We start from the raw sequence: 19,529 nt of genomic DNA on the forward strand, positions 1-19,529 counted from the left end.
CCCCCCGAGTCACCCTCGAGCCCTTGGCCTGAACGCCAGCATTTCTAAACTGCTGGCCTTAGAAATGCTGGCGTTCAGGCTGGTGGACACAGACAGCTTCAAACAGCTGATGGCCATGGCTGTCCCGCAGTATGTGGTTCCCAGCCGCCACTACTTCTCCAAGACAGCCGTGCCTTCCCTGCACATGCAAGTGTCCGATAAAATAAAGTGTGCACTGCGCAACGCCATTTGTGGCAAGGTCCACCTAACCACAGATACGTGGACCAGTAAGCACGGCCAGGGACGCTATATCTCACTAACTGCACACTGGATGAATGTAGTGGCGGCTGGGCCCCCGGCGGACAGTTCCTTGGCGCACGTCCTTCCGCCCCCTAGGATCGCAGGGCATCATTCTCTGCCTCCTGTAGCCTCCTCCTCCTACTCGGCTTCCTCCTCCACTGCTTCCACCAGCTCATCCGGTCAGCCACACACCTTCACCACCAACTTCAGCACAGCCCGGGGTAAACGTCAGCAGGCCATTCTGAAACTCATATGTTTGGGGGACAGGCCCCACAGCGCAAAGGAGTTGTGGCGGGGTATTGAACAACAGACCGACGAGTGGTTTCTGCCGGTGGGCCTCAAGCCAGGCCTGGTGGTATGCGATAATGGGCGAAATCTCGTGGCAGCTCTGGGACTAGCCGGTTTGACGCACATCCCTTGCCTGGCGCATGTGCTGAACTTGGTGGTGCAGAGGTTCATTCACCACTACCCCAACATGTCAGAGCTGCTGCATAAAGTGCGGGCCGTCTGTGCGCGCTTCCGCCGTTCACATCCTGCCGCTGCTCGCCTGTCTGCGCTACAGCGGAACTTCGGCCTTCCCGCTCACCGCCTCATATGCGACGTGCCCACCCGGTGGAACTCCACCTTGCACATGCTGGAGAGACTGTGCGAGCAGCAGCAGGCCATAGTGGAGTTTCAGCTGCAGCACGCTCGCGTCAGTCGTACTGCCGAACAGCACCACTTCACCACCAATGATTGGGCCTCCATGCGAGACCTGTGTGCCCTGCTGCGCTGTTTCGAGTACTCCACCAACATGGCCAGTGGCGATGACACTGTTATCAGCGTTACAATACCACTTCTATGTCTCCTTGAGAAAACACTTAGGGCAATGATGTTAGAGGAGGTGGCCCAGGTGGAGGAGGAGGAGGAGGATGAGGGCTCGTTTCTAACACTTTCGGGCCAGTCTGTTCGAAGTGGCTCAGAGGGAGGTTTGTTTAAGCAGCAGAGGACAGGTTCACAAGTCGCCAGCCAAGGCACTGTACTGGAGGACGAGGAGGATGAGGAGGAGGAGGTGGAGGGGGACGAGGATGACGCAAGTTCACAGCGGGGTGGCAGCCCAGGCCCATCACTGGTGCGTGGCTGGGGGGATACGGTGGACGATGACGATACGCCTCCCACATAGGACAGCTTGTCCTTACCCATGGGTAGCCTGGCCCACATGAGCGAATATATGCTCCAATGCCTGCGCAACGACAGCAGAGTTGCCCACGTTTTAACGTGTGCAGACTACTGGGTGGCCACCCTGCTGGATCCCCGGTATAAAGACAATGTGCCCACTTTAATTCCTGAACTGGAGCGCGACCGTAAGATGCGCGAGTACAAGCGCACGCTGATAGAGGCGCTCTTGAGAGCATTCCCACATGTCACAGGGGAACAGGTGGAAGGTGAAGGCAGAGGAGTGGCAAGAGGTCGCCAACGCAGCTGTGTCACGGCCAGCTCATCTGAGGGCAGGGTTAGCATGGCAGAAATGTGGAAAAGTTTTGTCTCCACGCCACAGCTATCTGCACCGACACCTGATACGGAACGTGTTAGCAGGAGGCAGCATTTCACTAACATGGTTGAACAGTATGTCTGCACACCCCTCCACATCCTGACGGATGGTTCGGCCCCATTCAACTACTGGGTTTCGAAATTGTCCACATGGCCAGAGTTAGCATGTTATGCCTTGGAGGTGCTTTCCTGCCCGGCGGCCAGCGTTTTATCTGAACGCGTATTCAGCACGGCAGGGGGCGTCATTACTGACAAGCGCAGCCGCCTGTCCACAGCCAACGTGGACAAGCTGACCTTCATAAAGATGAACCAGGCATGGATCCCACAGGACCTGTCCCTCCCTTGTGCAGAGTAGTCCTTATTAACTGCCTAAAACATGTCTTGTTGTGCTACGGGCCACTTCTTTATTTGATACAAATTTTATGAAACCCACAGTTGAATGAAACTCTTCTCTGTCTGGGCGCCGGGGCCTAACCAGATGAAAGTGGCCGGTTAAACTAACGGGTGACATGAAGCCATAACCTCTGCCATGCTACCTCTGTCTTCTGTCTGGGTGCTGAGGCCTAAGTCAAATAAAGCGGTCTTCTGCTGTGCTGGGGGATATGAAGCTAATCTCTGACCTCTCTCCTCTGTCTGGGTCCAAAGGCCTAAATCACTGAAAGAGGCCTTCTCCTGTGGTGTGTGATATGATGCCAGAATATGTGCTGTGGGGCCTCTCTCCTCTTCCTGGGTGCAGGGGTCAAATAAACTAAATTGTGGCCTACTCCTGTGGTGGTTGATATGATGCCTGATTCTCTGATGTGGAACCTCTCTCCTCTGTTTGGGTGAAGGGGTCAAAGTAACTAAATGGTGGCTTCTCCTGTGGTGGCTGATATGATGCCAGAATATGTGCTGTGGTGCCTCTCTCCTCTTCCTGGGTGCAGGGGTCAAAGTAACTAAATGGTGGCTTCTCCTGTGGTGGCTGATATGATGCCAGAATATGTGCTGTGGGGCCTCTCTCCTCTTCCTGGGTGCAGGGGTCAAATAAACTAAATTGTGGCCTACTCCTGTGGTGGTTGATATGATGCCTGATTCTCTGATGTGGAACCTCTCTCCTCTGTTTGGGTGAAGGGGTCAAAGTAACTAAATGGTGGCTTCTCCTGTGGTGGCTGATATGATGCCAGAATATGTGCTGTGGTGCCTCTCTCCTCTTCCTGGGTGCAGGGGTCAAAGTAACTAAATGGTGGCTTCTCCTGTGGTGGCTGATATGATGCCAGAATATGTGCTGTGGGGCATCTCTCCTCTTCCTGGGTGCAGGGGTCAAAGTAACTCAATGGTGGCTTCTCCTGTGGTGGCTGATATGATGCCAGAATATGTGCTGTGGTGCCTCTCTCCTCTGTCTGGGTCCAAAGGCCTAAATCACTGAAAGAGGCCTTCTCCTGTGGTGTGTGATATGATGCCTGAATATGTGCTGTGGTGCCTCTCTCCTCTTCCTGGGTGCGGGGGTCAAAGTAACTCAATGGTGGCTTCTCCTGTGGTGGCTGATATGATGCCAGAATATGTGCTGTGGTGCCTCTCTCCTCTTCCTGGGTGCGGGGGTCAAAGTAACTCAATGGTGGCTTCTCCTGTGGTGGCTGATATGATGCCAGAATATGTGCTGTGGGGCCTCTCTCCTCTTCCTGGGTGCAGGGGTCAAAGTAACTCAATGGTGGCTTCTCCTGTGGTGGTTAGTATGATGCCAGAATATGTGCTGTGGGGCCTCTCTCCTCTTCCTGGGTGCAGGGGTCAAAGTAACTCAATGGTGGCTTCTCCTGTGGTGGCTGATATGATGCCAGAATATGTGCTGTGGTGCCTCTCTCCTCTTCCTGGGTGCGGGGGTCAAAGTAACTCAATGGTGGCTTCTCCTGTGGTGGCTGATATGATGCCAGAATATGTGCTGTGGGGCCTCTCTCCTCTTCCTGGGTGCAGGGGTCAAAGTAACTCAATGGTGGCTTCTCCTGTGGTGGTTAGTATGATGCCAGAATATGTGCTGTGGGGCCTCTCTCCTCTTCCTGGGTGCAGGGGTCAAAGTAACTCAATGGTGGCTTCTCCTGTGGTGGCTGATATGATGCCAGAATATGTGCTGTGGGGCCTCTCTCCTCTTCCTGGGTGCAGGGGTCAAAGTAACTCAATGGTGGCTTCTCCTGTGGTGGCTGATATGATGCCAGAATATGTGCTGTGGTGCCTCTCTCCTCTTCCTGGGTGCGGGGGTCAAAGTAACTCAATGGTGGCTTCTCCTGTGGTGGCTGATATGATGCCAGAATATGTGCTGTGGGGCCTCTCTCCTCTTCCTGGGTGCAGGGGTCAAAGTAACTCAATGGTGGCTTCTCCTGTGGTGGCTGATATGATGCCAGAATATGTGCTGTGGTGCCTCTCTCCTCTTCCTGGGTGCGGGGGTCAAAGTAACTCAATGGTGGCTTCTCCTGTGGTGGCTGATATGATGCCAGAATATGTGCTGTGGGGCCTCTCTCCTCTTCCTGGGTGCAGGGGTCAAAGTAACTCAATGGTGGCTTCTCCTGTGCTGATTGATATAAAGCTGATGGTTGTGCCATCTGACATGGTTGCCAGGGTCTGATTCAATGGGGGCCTACTCCTGTGGTGGGTGATCTAAATGCCTGATTCTCTGCTGTGAAGCCTCTCTCCTCCGTCTGGGTGTAGGGGTCAAAGTCTTTCAAAGTCGCCTTCTCCTGTGCTGATTGATATGAAGCTGATGGTTGTGCCATCTGACATGGTTGCCGGGGTCCCATTAAATTGTGGCCTACTCCTGTGGTGGTTGATATGATGCCTGATTCTCTGATGTGGAACCTCTCTCCTCTGTTTGGGTGAAGGGGTCAAAGTAACTAAATGGTGGCTTCTCCTGTGGTGGCTGATATGATGCCAGAATATGTGCTGTGGGGCCTCTCTCCTCTTCCTGGGTGCAGGGGTCAAAGTAACTCAATGGTGGCTTCTCCTGTGGTGGCTGATATGATGCCAGAATATGTGCTGTGGGGCCTCTCTCCTCTTCCTGGGTGCAGGGGTCAAAGTAACTCAATGGTGGCTTCTCCTGTGGTGGCTGATATGATGCCAGAATATGTGCTGTGGTGCCTCTCTCCTCTTCCTGGGTGCGGGGGTCAAAGTAACTCAATGGTGGCTTCTCCTGTGGTGGCTGATATGATGCCAGAATATGTGCTGTGGTGCCTCTCTCCTCTTCCTGGGTGCGGGGGTCAAAGTAACTCATTGGTGGCTTCTCCTGTGGTGGCTGATATGATGCCAGAATATGTGCTGTGGTGCCTCTCTCCTCTTCCTGGGTGCAGGGGTCAAAGTAACTAAATGGTGGCTTCTCCTGTGGTGGCTGATATGATGCCAGAATATGTGCTGTGGGGCCTCTCTCCTCTTCCTGGGTGCAGGGGTCAAAGTAACTCAATGGTGGCTTCTCCTGTGGTGGCTGATATGATGCCAGAATATGTGCTGTGGTGCCTCTCTCCTCTGTCTGGGTCCAAAGGCCTAAATCACTGAAAGAGGCCTTCTCCTGTGGTGTGTGATATGATGCCTGAATATGTGCTGTGGTGCCTCTCTCCTCTTCCTGGGTGCGGGGGTCAAAGTAACTAAATGGTGGCTTCTCCTGTGGTGGCTGATATGATGCCAGAATATGTGCTGTGGTGCCTCTCTCCTCTTCCTGGGTGCGGGGGTCAAAGTAACTCAATGGTGGCTTCTCCTGTGGTGGCTGATATGATGCCAGAATATGTGCTGTGAGGCCTCTCTCCTCTTCCTGGGTGCAGGGGTCAAAGTAACTCAATGGTGGCTTCTCCTGTGGTGGTTAGTATGATGCCAGAATATGTGCTGTGGGGCCTTTCTCCTCTTCCTGGGTGCAGGGGTCAAAGTAACTCAATGGTGGCTTCTCCTGTGGTGGCTGATATGATGCCAGAATATGTGCTGTGGTGCCTCTCTCCTCTTCCTGGGTGCGGGGGTCAAAGTAACTCAATGGTGGCTTCTCCTGTGGTGGCTGATATGATGCCAGAATATGTGCTGTGGGGCCTCTCTCCTCTTCCTGGGTGCAGGGGTCAAAGTAACTCAATGGTGGCTTCTCCTGTGGTGGTTAGTATGATGCCAGAATATGTGCTGTGGGGCCTCTCTCCTCTTCCTGGGTGCAGGGGTCAAAGTAACTCAATGGTGGCTTCTCCTGTGGTGGCTGATATGATGCCAGAATATGTGCTGTGGGGCCTCTCTCCTCTTCCTGGGTGCAGGGGTCAAAGTAACTCAATGGTGGCTTCTCCTGTGGTGGCTGATATGATGCCAGAATATGTGCTGTGGTGCCTCTCTCCTCTTCCTGGGTGCGGGGGTCAAAGTAACTCAATGGTGGCTTCTCCTGTGGTGGCTGATATGATGCCAGAATATGTGCTGTGGGGCCTCTCTCCTCTTCCTGGGTGCAGGGGTCAAAGTAACTCAATGGTGGCTTCTCCTGTGGTGGCTGATATGATGCCAGAATATGTGCTGTGGTGCCTCTCTCCTCTTCCTGGGTGCGGGGGTCAAAGTAACTCAATGGTGGCTTCTCCTGTGGTGGCTGATATGATGCCAGAATATGTGCTGTGGGGCCTCTCTCCTCTTCCTGGGTGCAGGGGTCAAAGTAACTCAATGGTGGCTTCTCCTGTGGTGGCTGATATGATGCCAGAATATGTGCTGTGGGGCCTCTCTCCTCTTCCTGGGTGCAGGGGTCAAAGTAACTCAATGGTGGCTTCTCCTGTGGTGGCTGATATGATGCCAGAATATGTGCTGTGGTGCCTCTCTCCTCTTCCTGGGTGCGGGGGTCAAAGTAACTCAATGGTGGCTTCTCCTGTGGTGGCTGATATGATGCCAGAATATGTGCTGTGGGGCCTCTCTCCTCTTCCTGGGTGCAGGGGTCAAAGTAACTCAATGGTGGCTTCTCCTGTGGTGGCTGATATGATGCCAGAATATGTGCTCTGGTGCCTCTCTCCTCTTCCTGGGTGCGGGGGTCAAAGTAACTCAATGGTGGCTTCTCCTGTGGTGGCTGATATGATGCCAGAATATGTGCTGTGGTGCCTCTCTCCTCTTCCTGGGTGCAGGGGTCAAAGTAACTAAATGGTGGCTTCTCCTGTGGTGGTTGATATGATGCCTGATTCTCTGCTGTGAAACCTCTCTCCTCCATCTGGGTGTAGGGGTCAAAGTCTTTCAAAGTCGCCTTCTCCTGTGCTGATTGATATAAAGCTGATGGTTGTGCCATCTGACATGGTTGCCAGGGTCTGATTCAATGGGGGCCTACTCCTGTGGTGGGTGATCTAAATGCCTGATTCTCTGCTGTGAAACCTCTCTCCTCCGTCTGGGTGTAGGGGTCAAAGTCTTTCAAAGTCGCCTTCTCCTGTGCTGATTGATATGAAGCTGATGGTTGTGCCATCTGACATGGTTGCCGGGGTCCCATTAAATTGGGGCCTACTCCTGTGGTGGGTGATCTAAATGCCTGATTCTCTGCTTTGAAACCTCTCTCCTCCGTCCGGGTGTAGGGGTCAAAGTCTGTCAAAGTCGCCTTCTCCTGTGCTGATTGATATAAAGCTTATGCTTGTGCCATCTGACATGGTTGCCGGGGTCTGATTCAATGGTGGCCTACTCCTGTGGTGGGTGATCTAAATGCCTGATTCTCTGCTGTGTAACCTCTCTCCTCCGTCTGGGTGTAGGGGTCAAAGTAACTAAATGGTGGCCTACTCCTGTGGTGGGTGATATGATGCCTGGTTCTCTGCTGTGGGACCTCTCTCCTTTGTCTGGGTGCTGTGGTCAAAATAATAGTAAGTGACCTTCTCCATTGGTGGGTGACTTGAAGCCTGATTCTGTGCTATGGGACCTCACTCCAATTAATATTGTTTAATTTTTATTTATTTTATGTTAACTCATCATTTCCCTATCTACATTTGTTTACAGGGGATTTAACTACATTTTGCTGCCTTTTGCAGCCCTCTAGCCCTTTCCGGGTGTGTTTTACAGCCTTTTTAGTGCCCAAAAGTTCGGGTCCCCATTGACTTCTATGGGGTTCGGGTTCGGGATGAAGTTCGGGTCGAGTTCGGATCCCGAACCCGAACATTTTTCGAAAGTTCGGCCGAACTCGTCGAACCCGAACATCCAGGTGTTCGCTCAACTCTAGTTATAATATATCTTATCAGAGAAAAAAGCATTTTTCTTTACTAATCAGTTTCGCCAAAGGAACATTCTCTGTCTTGACAAATGAAGATGGACTGTCATACCACTCCTCCTACCCCTTCCCTCACCTTAAACTTTTATGTGCAGCATGTAATCTAATCCTTAACGCTGGGTTTACACCTGAGCGTACTGGATGGAGCGCTCTGTATGCGCGATTCTACAGACGTCTCACATACGCGGCTCCTGTGCAAGCGAACGCCCATTGTCGCGCGTTCCCGGAAGTCTATGTACGGGAACGCGCGACACTACGCCCCAAAGAAGCTCCTGTACTTCTTGGGGCATAGGGCGTTTTACAGCGCGTTCGTACGCGCTGTAAAACGCTCAGGTGAGAACCATTCCCATAGGGAATCATTGGTTCTTGCCTGTTGAGCATTTTACAGTGCGTAGGAATGCTGTAAAACGTTCAGGTGTGAACCCAGCCTTACTGAGCTGACAGTTGGCCTCACTTGGTCAATACTAATCTGGTGGGTCAGCTTGATAAGTAAGGCCCCTTTCAGATGAGAGTGTCCGGATTATGTCCGGATGCGTTGCGGATGCATTCAGTGAAAACTGCGCAATTTCACAAACAAAGCCATTCAGTTTTGTTTGCGATCGCGATCAGTTTTTATCGCACGGGTGCTATGCGAGTTACTGCCTTTTGCACGCGCGTGATAAAAAAACTGAATGTTTACAAACAACATCTCTTAGCAACCATCCGTGAAAATCGCATAGCATCCGCACTTGCTTGTGGATGCGTTGCGATTTTCACGCAGCCCCATTCACTTCTATGGGGCCAGCATTGCGTGAAAATCGCAGAATATAGAACATGCTGTGATTTTCACACAACGCAAAAGTGATGCGTGAAAACCACACCTCATGTACACAGACCCATTTAAATAAATGGGTCCGGATTCCGTTTGGGCGCAATGCGTTCGCATAATGCATTGCACCCGTGAAGAATTCTCGCTGGTGTAAAAGGGGCCTAAATAAAGAGGCACATTACAAAGTTTCTTAATGTCACCTGCACTAATGTGTTATACAAAGTTTGTTGAAAGATTATTTACCATTTAATGCCAAGCAGGGTGTGCTAACAAGGCTCCCCCATGGCCCTATTTTATCGCCATGTTGGAGCTCAACTATGGACCCACATGACCAAACCAAATATCTATGGACCATATCTTCCAGAGGTGTACTGTATACACAGTCACAGCTACTCTGCCATGCATGCAATATGTAAAAAAAAGAAGTGCTGTATTATAATATTACTTACAGTTAACACGATTTCTTCCTCTGCTTTCTCAAAGTAGTTTCAAACCATTTTTTTTAATCGGACAGGAGAGACTTTCCACAGTATCGCAGGACATAAATTACGTCATGAGCTCGCACACGCACTCGGTCATTACATTCCCGATTTTCAAGTAAAAATCAGGATGTTGAATATAACGAATATTCAAATTCACGAATATATCACAAATATTCTAAAAAATATTCGCGATATATTGCGAATTCGAATATAGCCCCTTCTAAACTACTGAGAAGTTCACTGTCAAAACAATTACACCTTTGTGATCTTAGAAATAGAGAGGAATAATTGTTAGCTGAGATTAGAAGACCCTGGGCTATATTTACCAGGCAATCCTACAGGATACGGTCTAGACTGAAGTCCTACCTATCTTCACAATTTATGTTTATTTTGTTAATAATCTTGGAATTAGTATGCCATTACTGAAGACGAGATGTTCAAGTGGTGACTTGACTCAAATACGCTGTAAATGGAGTAATATGTCGAGTAGGCAATGGCTTTAGAGAAGGGAAAGAGTAGGGTCCTTTTACCATATATGTCACGGAATTATATAATTATCACAATTACTCTTCTCAGCATCAATACTATGAACTGGATACATATAAACCTCCCCGAGCTTCAATGTAGATAACAGACTGTTCCATGACAGCCTGTATTCTGTACAAATTCCAAAATATACAGGCAACCAATCGTCTGTTGATTGATCCCATGTCAGAGCGTTTGACAGTTCTCATGTCCCTGCTACCACAGGGTGAACTTCCAATGATAACCCAATATGAGTGAGTTTCTACATCAGCTCCCCTGAAAGTTTTAGTAAATATTAATATTAATAATGAAAAAACATGCTACAGCATCTCGTCTTAAAAGTCTGCATTGGATAATTCCTCCATTATTCTTCCTGGAAATTTATGAATAAATCAACACCAGGTTATTACTGTTTCCCTTGTCAATACACTAATGTGTCTACTCAGTCCAGAACTGACTCGACAGTGTCAAGGGGCACACCACGTCGACAAAGGGAATGGTATTACCCATTTGTCAATTATTGTTCCTACATACATTTCCAGGAGAAATGCCAGAGGTATGGCACAACATACAGTGATTCTATGGCAGGGGTGCACAACCTGTGGCCCTTGATACCATTCTGTGCGGCCTCCAACCATCTGGTAACAAACATGTATGTCTATGTCTTGTGGCTGCTCTTTCATGTACACTGCGTGCAGAATTATTAGGCAAATGAGTATTTTGACCACATCATCCTCTTTATGCATGTTGTCTTACTCCAAGCTGTATAGGCTCGAAAGCCTACTACCAATTAAGAATATTAGGTGATGTGCATCTCTGTAATGAGAAGGGGTGTGGTCTAATGACATCAACACCCTATATTAGGTGTGCATAATTATTAGGCAACTTCCTTTCCTTTGGCAAAATGGGTCAAAAGAAGGACTTGACAGGCTCAGAAAAGTCAAAAATAGTGAGATATCTTGCAGAGGGATGCAGCACTCTTAAAATTGCAAAGCTTCTGAAGCGTGATCATCGAACAATCAAGCGTTTCATTCAAAATAGTCAACAGGGTCGCAAGAAGCGTGTGGTAAAACCAAGGCGCAAAATAACTGCCCATGAACTGAGAAAAGTCAAGCGTGCAGCTGCCAAGATGCCACTTGCCACCAGTTTGGCCATATTTCAGAGCTGCAACATCACTGGAGTGCCCAAAAGCACAAGGTGTGCAATACTCAGAGACATGGCCAAGGTAAGAAAGGCTGAAAGACGACCACCACTGAACCAGACACACAAGCTGAAACGTTAAGACTGGGCCAAGAAATATCTCAAGACTGATTTTTCTAAGGTTTTATGGACTGATGAAATGAGAGTGAGTCTTGATGGGCCAGATGGATGGGCCCGTGGCTGGATTGGTAAAGGGCAGAGAGCTCCAGTCCGACTCAGACGCCAGCAAGGTGGAGGTGGAGTACTGGTTTGGGCTGGTATCATCAAAGATGAGCTTGTGGGGCCTTTTCGGGTTGAGGATGGAGTCAAGCTCAACTCCCAGTCCTACTGCCAGTTTCTGGAAGACACCTTCTTCAAGCAGTGGTACAGGAAGAAGTCTGCATCCTTCAAGAAAAACATGATTTTCATGCAGGACAATGCTCCATCACACGCGTCCAAATACTCCACAGCGTGGCTGGCAAGAAAGGGTATAAAAGAAGAAAATCTAATGACATGGCCTCCTTGTTCACCTGATCTGAACCCCATTGAGAACCTGTGGTCCATCATCAAATGTGAGATTTACAAGGAGGGAAAACAGTACACCTCTCTGAACAGTGTCTGGGAGGCTGTGGTTGCTGCTGCACGCAATGTTGATGGTGAACAGATCAAAACACTGACAGAATCCATGGATGGCAGGTGTCACGGCTGAGGATGGGGGAAATCCTCAGCCGTGTGGAGCCCGGTGATGTTATGGATGCTTGGCCATGAAGACAGGATTAGGGAGCAGGTCACCTCCTAAAGGCATCCCTAACCTGACCCTGACTCCTAGCTACATGAGCCAACCTTGATGGTAGGAGGGCTCATGCTCCGGAACCTAGAAGTCCCTGCTAGCCCTCAAGATGGCCCTAAACTAGGAGCTGAGTAAGACAACCCACTCCTCCTAAACACGGAGGAGCAGGAGTCTCAACGGCCAAGCTGCTGGAAAAGGGGAGACATAAACAGCTCTATGGATATGGCAGGTGAACAAAGAGTTCCACCTACCTGCCACAGCCTTGCTGACTGGATCCCTGTGTAAGCAGGGTGCAGATCACAAACGCATCCCCACACAGGGAGCCAGATCCATAGCTGCACAAAATCACATGTAAAACATCAAACGGACATCACACATAACTAGAAATAAACTTAATGAGACATTATGGTTATGACCACAGGGGTGGCTCTTACTGGCAGGTAGTAAAGACAGGAGGCTGCTTTCAGCTAAGCATGGCTGAAGCAACCTGCAGACCTGCAAAAGCAGTGAGGCTTTATAGGCCAAGAAGCCACACCCCACAGTCGGACACACCCAGTGAGACACACACACACACACTGGGAAGGGAGTTAACCCTTCCAGCACCAAAGAAGGGAAACACACATAAAAAGGAAAAGTGTCCAAACAACACATACACTGTGGCTGTTGCCGCAGGCAAACGACATGGGTGGCACTCATGTCCAGGGAGTCAGCCCGAAGGCTGGGACACTGCCACCACATGTACAACAACGACCAAACGTTGCCACGGGCAACCACAATGAGGGGAAGATGTACGTGCACACCAGACATAACACAGAGTGTACACAGACATACCAAAGTGCATTCATACTCACACACAACTCCTAGGAAACCGCACACATAGTTGTTGTCCGCGGCAACCGCACCTGAGGCCAACTACATAATGCCTCAAGCTGCGGTTGACACTACAACCCAAAACCGCGGGCAACAGTATGCGGCTCCCAAGGAGTCACGGCCAAAACCGTGGCCATGACAGCAGGCTTTTGAGTGTCCTTGAAAAGAAAGGTGGCTATATTGGTCACTGATTTGTTTTTGTTTTGTTTTTGAATGTCAGAAATGTATATTTGTGAATGTTGAGATGTTATATTGGTTTCACTGGTAAAAATAAATAATTGAAATGGGTATATATTTGTTTTTTGTTAAGTTGCCTAATAATTATGCACAGTAATAGTCACCTGCACACACAGATATCCCCCTAAAATAGCTAAAACTAAAAACAAACTAAAAACTACTTCCAAAAATATTCAGCTTTGATATCAATGAGTTTTTTGGGTTCATTGAGAACATGGTTGTTGTTCAATAATAAAATTAATCCTCAAAAATACAACTTGCCTAATAATTCTGCACTCCCTGTATTCCCCCATTAGATGGAAGTACTAATGTAATTAGACATTTATGAATAAAGAGGACCTAATAATGTATGTTCAATATGACATAAATACAGTATTTCATTTGGCAATACCCCTTTAAGATTTATTTTCGGCCATTGTTGTTGGTTCAGTCTGACAACGTGGCCCCCACCCAGAAAACGTTGTGCACCCCTGTTCTATGGGGACTCTAATAGGGCTAAAACGGTTACTAAATTTTTTGCATTGGGGATTCGTTAGTGTCATGTGACCACGCGCTTGCGATTACCGCTCCGTGGTCGCCCTCGGGAACTGGGGGGCAAGCTGGTGGCACTGGGGGGGGGGGGGGCTGATGGCACTGGGGGAACCTGATGGCATGGGGGGGGCTGTTGAGTTTTTATAAAGAAAAATGTTCTTTTAATTATTTTTTTGTTATTAGAGTACTCGATTAATCGTAGGATTAATCGATAGAATACTCGATTACAAAAATAGTCGATAACTGTAGCCCTAGACTCTAAGTATTTACTAAACATTTCTCGGAGCTGACAGGTCCTCTTTATTAAATTCCTGCACATGAGCTAACATTGTAATTTGATTTTTAAAATCTACTCTTAAATGGGTTGTCTAACTTCAGCAAATTGCATTTATCACGGAGAGAAAGTTAATACAAGGCACTAATGTATTGTGATTGTCCATATTGCCTCCTTTGCTGGCTTATACACTGCTCATATCCAAGGGTCATGACCACCCTGCAATCCAGCAGCAGTCGTGCTTGCACATTCTAGAAAAAAGTGCCGGCCTCTCTGGTGGCTGGGATCTTGGGTGTGTGCATAGGCACACATGTGTAGCAGCTCCCGTGGTCGTAATCCCCGGAAAGAGAAGTGTATAATGTGATGGAAAAAATAAATCCAGCCAGCAAAGAAGGCAATATGGACAATCACAATACATTAGTTAGAGTCTTCTATTAACTCTGTCTACATGATGCCATTTCCTGAATTGAGACAACCCCTTCAATTCAAGACAGAAGTAAAATTGCATATAATGACAGGATAAAACTGTCAGCTCACTATCTTGGTGAACACAATATTTGGGGGATTGGGGATCTTCATATAAAACCATACAATGAAAGAAGACCAAGTAGGTGGGCAAAATTCATGAAAGAGAAACTTACTATTTCTAATTTGCATTGTATTATATGCATTTTCTAAAGTGTTTTTGATATGTTAAATTAATCAGATAATCATTGTGCAAACATATAATAAATCTATAATAACAGAATCCTACTTCAGATCATATGACACCAATTGAGGTCAACTGGACCAAAGTATTAGGCTACTTTAACACTCGCTTTTGGTGCGGATCCGTCATGGATCTGCACAGACGGATCCGCACAGATAATACAACCGCCTGCATCCGTTCAGAACAGATCCGTTTGTATTATCTTTAACATTTGTCAGTGAAAACGGATCCGTCCCCATTGACTTACATTGTATGTCAGGACGGATCCGTTTGCCTCTGCATCGTCAGGCAGACACTGAAACGTCGGCCTCCAGTGCGGAATGGAGGCGGAACGGAGGCAAACTGATGCATTCTGAACGGATCCTTATTCATTCAGAATGCATTAGGGCAAAACTGATCCGTTTTGGACCGCTTGTGAGAGCCCAGAATTGATCTCACAAACGGAAAGGCAAAACGCCAGTGTGAAAGTAGCATTTTAGATATTAACCACAAAATACACTATATAGATATACTGTTTGGCTTTCTAATCTGCTGCAGAATCTCTTCTGATGTACTTGTAGCATCAGCTATAAAACTAAGATTGTGGTCCATTAATACATTATTCAGAAATGTAATTTTATAGCAAGCAATTTTCTAATTCAACTGAAGCATAAAAATAACCAAAGTACAATTAATCAATAAACAATTGTGTGAGCAGATCACTGGCCAGGATCCTGTGTTTTCCTGGTGACCAGTAAATAGTAACAGCCCTTTAAGTAGGATGACATCACCTTATTCAGCCATCACCTTCAGGCCCATTACCTCTGAGGAGCAACACAGTTTGTTTATTGACCGGGTATCGTGGTGACAAGTGCAAGGCAGAAAAACAAGACACAGAAAGGATTTACACAACATTGTCTGGGCCAAAGAGGACTTAAAGGGATTCTGTCATCAGATTTGAGGTCTATAACCTAAACATATGGCCAGGTCCCTACTAATACCCTGAATCCGAAACAGACCTTATTAAATGCGACTGTGGCTCTATTATCATATAAAACAGGTTTATATAACCTGTCACTCACGTCAAAATGTGTCCAAGGGGACGTCTCACGATGCAGGGTGCCCGGCTGCAGCCATCTCCTTTCGGTGCCCAGCGCCGCCTTCCGACTAGAAATCGCCGCCCTCCCTTTCAATAGAGCCGCCTACTTCACATCATCACCGCCTCTCTAACCTCAGCGCCGCCTCCTAAATCGTCCGCTCTCCTCAGCCAGATCCCGCGCGTGCGCACTAGGTATAACCTGATGCGCCCGTGCGGACTCCTGGCAGCGGCCTCGTTGAGCGAAGTGCGTATGCGCCGTCCGGCGCACTTCGCTCAAACCTGCCTTGACCGCCCTATTGCAGCCATCCTCTCACAGCCGCACGGGATCTGGCTGAGGGGGCGGACGATTTCGGAGGCGGTGCTGAGGTGAGGGAGGCAGCGATGACGTGAGGTAGGCGGCTCTATTAAAAGGGAGGCCGGCGATTTCTAGTAGGAAGGCGGCGCTGGGCATCGAAAGGAGATGGCTGCAGCCGGGCACCCTGCATGATGAGACGTCCCCTTGGACACATTTGGTACGTGAGTGACAGGTTATATAAACCTGTTTTATATGATAATAGAGCCACAGGCGCATTTAATAAGGTCAATTTCGGATTCAGGGTATTAGTAGGAACCTGGCCATATGTTTAGGTTATAGGCCTCAAATCTGATGACAGAATCCCTTTAACCTGATCGGTGTGAAAATTTATCATATGAGAGAAACTTTGAATCCCACATTACTTACTCCAATGATATTACCATTGCCATCACAGCAGTCTTATGATACTGCTGCCGTAAAAATAATCACATTCGACATATCTACAAAGCCTGTCTACACTTGCACAAAGGAATCATCGACTGTACCAGTAAAAGACAATGGGGCACAGTGTGACTGGTTCATAAAGGTTTTCTGCTCCTTTTCAGTTAAAAAATTGGGCGAAAGACTAAATAAGCCTGGCATTGTTCAGTAGCCTATACCATATTGCTTAAAGGGAATCTGTCAGCTCCGAAACACTCCTGAAACTAGAGTAAGTAGTGTATAGTGTCAGTGGTGCGGAGCCCTCTCCATTATGCGTGTGAGTCCTCTTAATTTATCTTACTGCTGGTTTTTGGGAGTGTGAAGATAGACTTAGCACCAAGCGAGTCGACCAGTATGCACCAACACTAGGAATGTGAAGAAGAGACCCGGGAATAGATTTTGGCTGAGACATGCTTGAGTCTGATCGAGAGCATGCCCAAAAGGAGTCAGGCAGTGTTGAAAGCCAAAGGTGGATTTATAAAATACTAACAAAATAATAAAATAAAAAATTTACAATTTTAGAAGCAAAACAGTAACAATGCAGTTACATGACAAGAATCTGCATAACTAATCATAAGCTAAATAGTTGCAAGTCCAATTTATGTATGTATGAGATAGCCAAGATGATTGTCTATTAAATGATGGTAGTCTCACATTCAAAGCTGTAGTAGATGGTGAGATATGGAGCCTGAAAGTCAAATGTGCAAAACATTGTTACCCTTTTGCTCGTCAGTGTACATTATACACAGTTTACTCTAGTGTTTTGGAGCTGACAGATTCCCTTTAAAGAGGACCTTCCATGGGTCCAAAGAAGATGAACTTAGTAGCAGGCTGCATAGAGCGGCACCCGGGGATCTAAGTGCACTTACTATTATTCCTGGGCGTCGCTCTGTTCGCCCGCTGTGGCCCCCGGTAATTTCTCAACATTCGGTGCAAGTAGGAGGAGACGCCAGTGTCTCTCCTTCTCCCTGTTTTTTTTTTTTTTTCTCCCTGGCTCTGAGCTCTGCGCTGTGATTGGACAGCGCTGCTGCAGCCTGCTACTAAGTTCATATTCTTTGGACCCATGAAAGGTCCTCTTTAAGAAGCATTCACCACCTTATGTTATATGGTCAGGAGAAACTGGAAATTCAGTTTCAGATGTTCCCCAGTATATTCATCATGGTATCATACTTTCTCGTTACCCCAATGCCAAGACCATGGGTTGGCCAAAGCTACAAAAATGTCAACAATGAATGCCCAACTAAAACTAAAAACTGGAAGATACCCAACCACCAACAAGCCATATGACATAAAGAGTAGAACGTCAAGTCAAATTTTACAGTTCCAATCAGTGGTTGGGGTTGCAAGTTGCCAAACTGTCCTGGTCTAAATCTAAATAACTGAAAGTGACCCACGGACATCCCCAAAGCTGTATTTAACCCTGTGTGTGTGTGTAGAGAGTTATTTCCTTACAGTTTCCTAGGCCGTTTATGACAATGCGAGCCTCGCAACAAGCTTATGGAGTCAAGAAACCAAGCAAAAAAGTGTAAAAACAATGAGAGAATTTGTCAAGCCTTGAAATCCAGAATTCGGACTTTAAAAGTAAATAAGCAAAATAAGGCATTGCAACTCTTTGGAGACTACTTTCACCAAAAGTTTGCAGCATTTTAAAGTTTTTCTACAACTTACTGCAGTTTTGGAAAGTGGCCATGACCTGTCAGCCTGTCAAACTCATTTAAGTCTGATTTATTAATTGTGACTGTTTAATAAGTTGCAAAAATTATCACACCTTTACTCCAGTAAAGGGGTGTCATAGAACGTGGAGTAACATCTCAAGACAGAAGCTGGATTAGATTTAAAAGTGTAACTGCCATTTATTTATTTTTTGTTCTAATGTCTAGGGGCAGGGGATAGGAAATGTTTCCCTATACTTTACAGATATTTTTACCTTTCTCCATACTGTCCCTATATATTATAAATCAGTTTCTCCCTGTCTCTCCTCCTCAAAAGCCAGCACTGTCTGCCCAATCTGTCCTGCATCTCCTGGCGGCTGGTTAGATATTAAGCCTGGCGGGGTATACAGATGAATTATCCACTGTCAGCGCTGGCCTCCCTGATCAGTGTCAATATAGCAGGGAGACAGGAGAGCAGAGTATGTGTACGTACCATATATATATATATATATATATATATATATATTACAGATGTTCATTTATAGAAATATATAGGAGGAATATACAGTCAGTGCTGCTCTGTACTGTGAAGATGGATATGCCTTAGCAACTTTTCACATAGAAAAGGTAAAAAAAATCTAAACATTAAGTATATTACAAAAACATTTCCTATCCCTGTCCTTACACATTAGAAGACAAATAAATAAATGACAATTACACTTTAAAAAAGCACCAAATTTATCAACTTTTTAATTCTTAGACCGTTTACCTGATTTGGATGTGAATACCCTCAAATTAAAGAGGGCAGTCTGCAGTTAAAGCACATCTTATTCGTTTCATTTCAAATCCATTGTGGTGGTGTATAGAGCCAAAAATGTTAGAATTGTGTCGATGTCCCAATATTTATGGACCTGACTGTAATACACTAACCCCCAGCTCCACAATATTGTGTGTCATATCTGTTACTGGGCCTTAAGGCCCTATTAGACTAAGCAATTTTTAAAGCCAATTATTGGGAACAAGCATTTATAGGAAGACTTGCACCCATTAATTGTCCTGTATAATCATGCCGCCTATTAGCCGATAAACGAGCAAATGCTTGGTTGTCGGCTGATTTGAATCTTTTATCAGGATAAAGGTGTACGATTATCGGCAGCACATCGCCTGTGTAATCACTGATGTATTGCTGTGAGCGCCGCAGCCTACTCTCTCTGCTGTTCCTAGGCCAGTGACGATCACGTGGCCTAGGACCAGCTCAGCCCGATCCAAATGAATGGGACTGAGCTGCAATACCAAGAACAGCCGATATACAATAAACAGCGCTGTTCTTGGTGAGCTGTGAGAAGACAGCAGCGCTCACAGGAGCTGACTGAGGATAGGTTATCAGTATTAAAATGTCAGAAACCCCTTTTACATATCTCCCCTTAGCCAGCCACCTAAATTAATGCATTTTGTTCACATCATGAACTCCATTTTTTGTGGGTGTAGTTGGATTCTTATTATTACACTTTTCTGTGACTAGAAGTTTTGCCTTTTCCAGGTAAAGGTCAGAAAGATGGAATGGGTAGTTTTATCTATAGCCAAACAGGACTCAAAGCACAGAGGAGGCCTCAAAAG

General features: G+C 47.0%; 1 protein-coding gene across 1 annotated transcript in view; it reads right to left on the reverse strand.

Annotated features, from left to right (window-relative positions):
• ACOXL (acyl-CoA oxidase like) overlaps window positions 1-19,529 on the reverse strand; it is a 625,524-nt gene that overhangs the window by 384,657 nt on the left and 221,338 nt on the right. The window contains 1 exon segment of the mRNA XM_040429469.1: window positions 15,831-15,884. Within this exon segment, the coding sequence (XP_040285403.1) occupies window positions 15,831-15,884 (54 nt within the window).

The sequence above is a fragment of the Bufo bufo genome, chromosome 4 (assembly GCF_905171765.1).
Source record: "Bufo bufo chromosome 4, aBufBuf1.1, whole genome shotgun sequence".
Taxonomy (NCBI): Eukaryota; Metazoa; Chordata; class Amphibia; order Anura; family Bufonidae; genus Bufo; species Bufo bufo.